The 1,850-nt window shown below is 70.0% G+C and overlaps 1 protein-coding gene across 1 annotated transcript in view; it reads left to right on the top strand.

The window, feature by feature from the left end:
• TRIM54 (tripartite motif containing 54) overlaps positions 1-1,736 on the top strand; it is a 2,806-nt gene extending 1,070 nt beyond the window's left edge. Inside the window, exons 2-6 of the mRNA XM_085319994.1 lie at positions 52-229; positions 494-665; positions 741-836; positions 1,271-1,504; positions 1,683-1,736. Of these exons, the coding sequence (XP_085176120.1) occupies positions 52-229; positions 494-665; positions 741-836; positions 1,271-1,504; positions 1,683-1,709 (707 nt within the window). The 3' untranslated portion in view covers positions 1,710-1,736. The remainder of the gene's footprint in view (positions 1-51; positions 230-493; positions 666-740; positions 837-1,270; positions 1,505-1,682) is intronic.
• The last annotated feature ends 114 nt before the right edge of the window (positions 1,737-1,850 follow it).

Below are 1,850 nucleotides of genomic sequence, written 5' to 3'. Positions count from 1 at the left end.
CTGCCCGGTGCCGTGGTGCTGCCCGGTGCCGCCCGCTCTGACCCCCCTCGCCCCAGGCGTCCAACCCGCTGTGGCAGTCGCGGGGCTCCAGCGCGGTGCCGTCGGGGGGCCGGTTCCGGTGCCCGTCGTGCCGCCACGAGGTGGTGCTGGACCGGCACGGGGTGTACGGGCTGCAGCGCAACCTGCTCGTGGAGAACATCATCGACATCTACAAGCAGGAGTCGGCCAGGTGCGGCGGGCGCGGGGCGGGTGCGGGGGGAGCCCACGGGGGGTGGGGGAATCCACCGGGAGAACCGGGGGAGCCTGCGGGCGGACGGAGCCCCCTGGATCCGGGGGAGCACATGGGGCTCAGGGCTGGTGGTGGGAGCCCCCATGCGACAAGGGCATCAGGCCCCCCATGGGCGGGGGGCCAGYGGGCTCTGGGGCTGCATGCGCGACRCCCRGGGGTCCTGGGGTGCCAGGCRTKTGGTGTCACCGGCGCCCGTCCYCGCAGGCCGCTGCACGCCAAGGCGGAGCAGCACCTCATGTGCGAGGAGCACGAGGACGAGCGGATCAACATCTACTGCCTGCGCTGCGAGGTGCCCACCTGCTCCCTCTGCAAGGTCTTCGGGGCGCACAAGGACTGCGAGGTGGCCCCGCTGCCCGCCGTCTACCAGCGCCAGAAGGTGGGTGGCCCTGGGGGGCTGGCACAGGGACGGGGGCTGCCCACCCTGCCGGCCCTCACCCCTGTCTGGTCCCAGAGCGAGCTCAGCGACGGCATCGCCATGCTGGTGGCGGGGAACGACCGCATCCAGGCCATCATCACCCAGATGGAGGAGATCTGCAGGACCATCGAGGTGGGTGCCAGGGTGCGGCACGGCCCCTCGGGGCTCGGCAGCCCCATGCCCGGGGTGGCGATGTGCCAGTGCTGGTGCACAAGCTCCACATCGCAGCCGGATGGCTCCCAGCCCACGCGCCTGCGTGCCGACCTCTGCTGCTCGCGGAGCAGCGTTCAGAGCCAGGAGCCCTGAGGATTCCTTGCACCCCGTCCCACCGACCCCGGCCACTGCTGGGCTCAGGTTTCCCCAGCTCCACATGGCCCTGGAGCAGTGCACATGGGCTCAAGGGCTGGGAGTGACCTTGTGAGAGCGATTCCCTCTGAAACAGCAGCGCCTAAAAGTCACCCCAGAAACCCCAAGGCAGAGGGGCTGGTGGAGCCCGGGGTGTGGTGGGCCCCTGGGGCGCCGTGGGCCGGGGCCGAGGGGAGCCCCTGACTGTGGTGCTCTGGCAGGAGAACGGCCGGCGGCAGAAGCAGCAGCTGGGGCTGCGCTTYGACGCGCTGTGCAGCATCCTGGAGGAGCGGAAGAAGGAGCTGCTGGAGAGCATCACGCGGGAGCAGGCGGCCAAGGAGCAGCGCGTGCGCGGCCTCATCCGCCAGTACGGCGACCACCTGGAGGCCTCCTCCAAGCTGGTGGAGTCGGCCATCCAGGCCATGGAGGAGCCCCAGATGGCTGTGTACCTGCAGGTCTGTCAGGGGTGTGGGGCTGCCCCGTGGCTGTGCTGGTGGGGAGGGGAGAGTCTCTTTTGGGAGGGGTGTGGGGTTGTCCCAGGGCTCTTGGGGGACTGTTGGTGGTGATCAGTCATCAAGTGCCCAGGGGTCCCTGGCCCCACTGATTGAGCCCTGCTTCCCTCCCTCCCYCCAGCACTCCAAGGAGCTCCTTAAAAAGTGAGTTGTGCCACAGCTGGGCACAGGSAAGGGGTCCGTGGGGCTGGGCCATGTCCGTGGGGCTGGGGCAAGTCCTTGGGGCTTGGGCAGGTTTGTGGGGATGGGCAGGGTCCATGGACCTGGCCAGGGTCAGTGGGGATGGGTC

The sequence above is a fragment of the Rhea americana genome, unplaced genomic scaffold (genome assembly GCF_003343005.1).
Source record: "Rhea americana isolate MKP2758 unplaced genomic scaffold, rheAme1 scaffold_608, whole genome shotgun sequence".
Lineage (NCBI taxonomy): Eukaryota > Metazoa > Chordata > Aves > Rheiformes > Rheidae > Rhea > Rhea americana.
The sequence above is the reverse complement of the archived record's forward strand: the minus strand, read 5'-3'. Positions and strand labels throughout refer to the sequence as shown.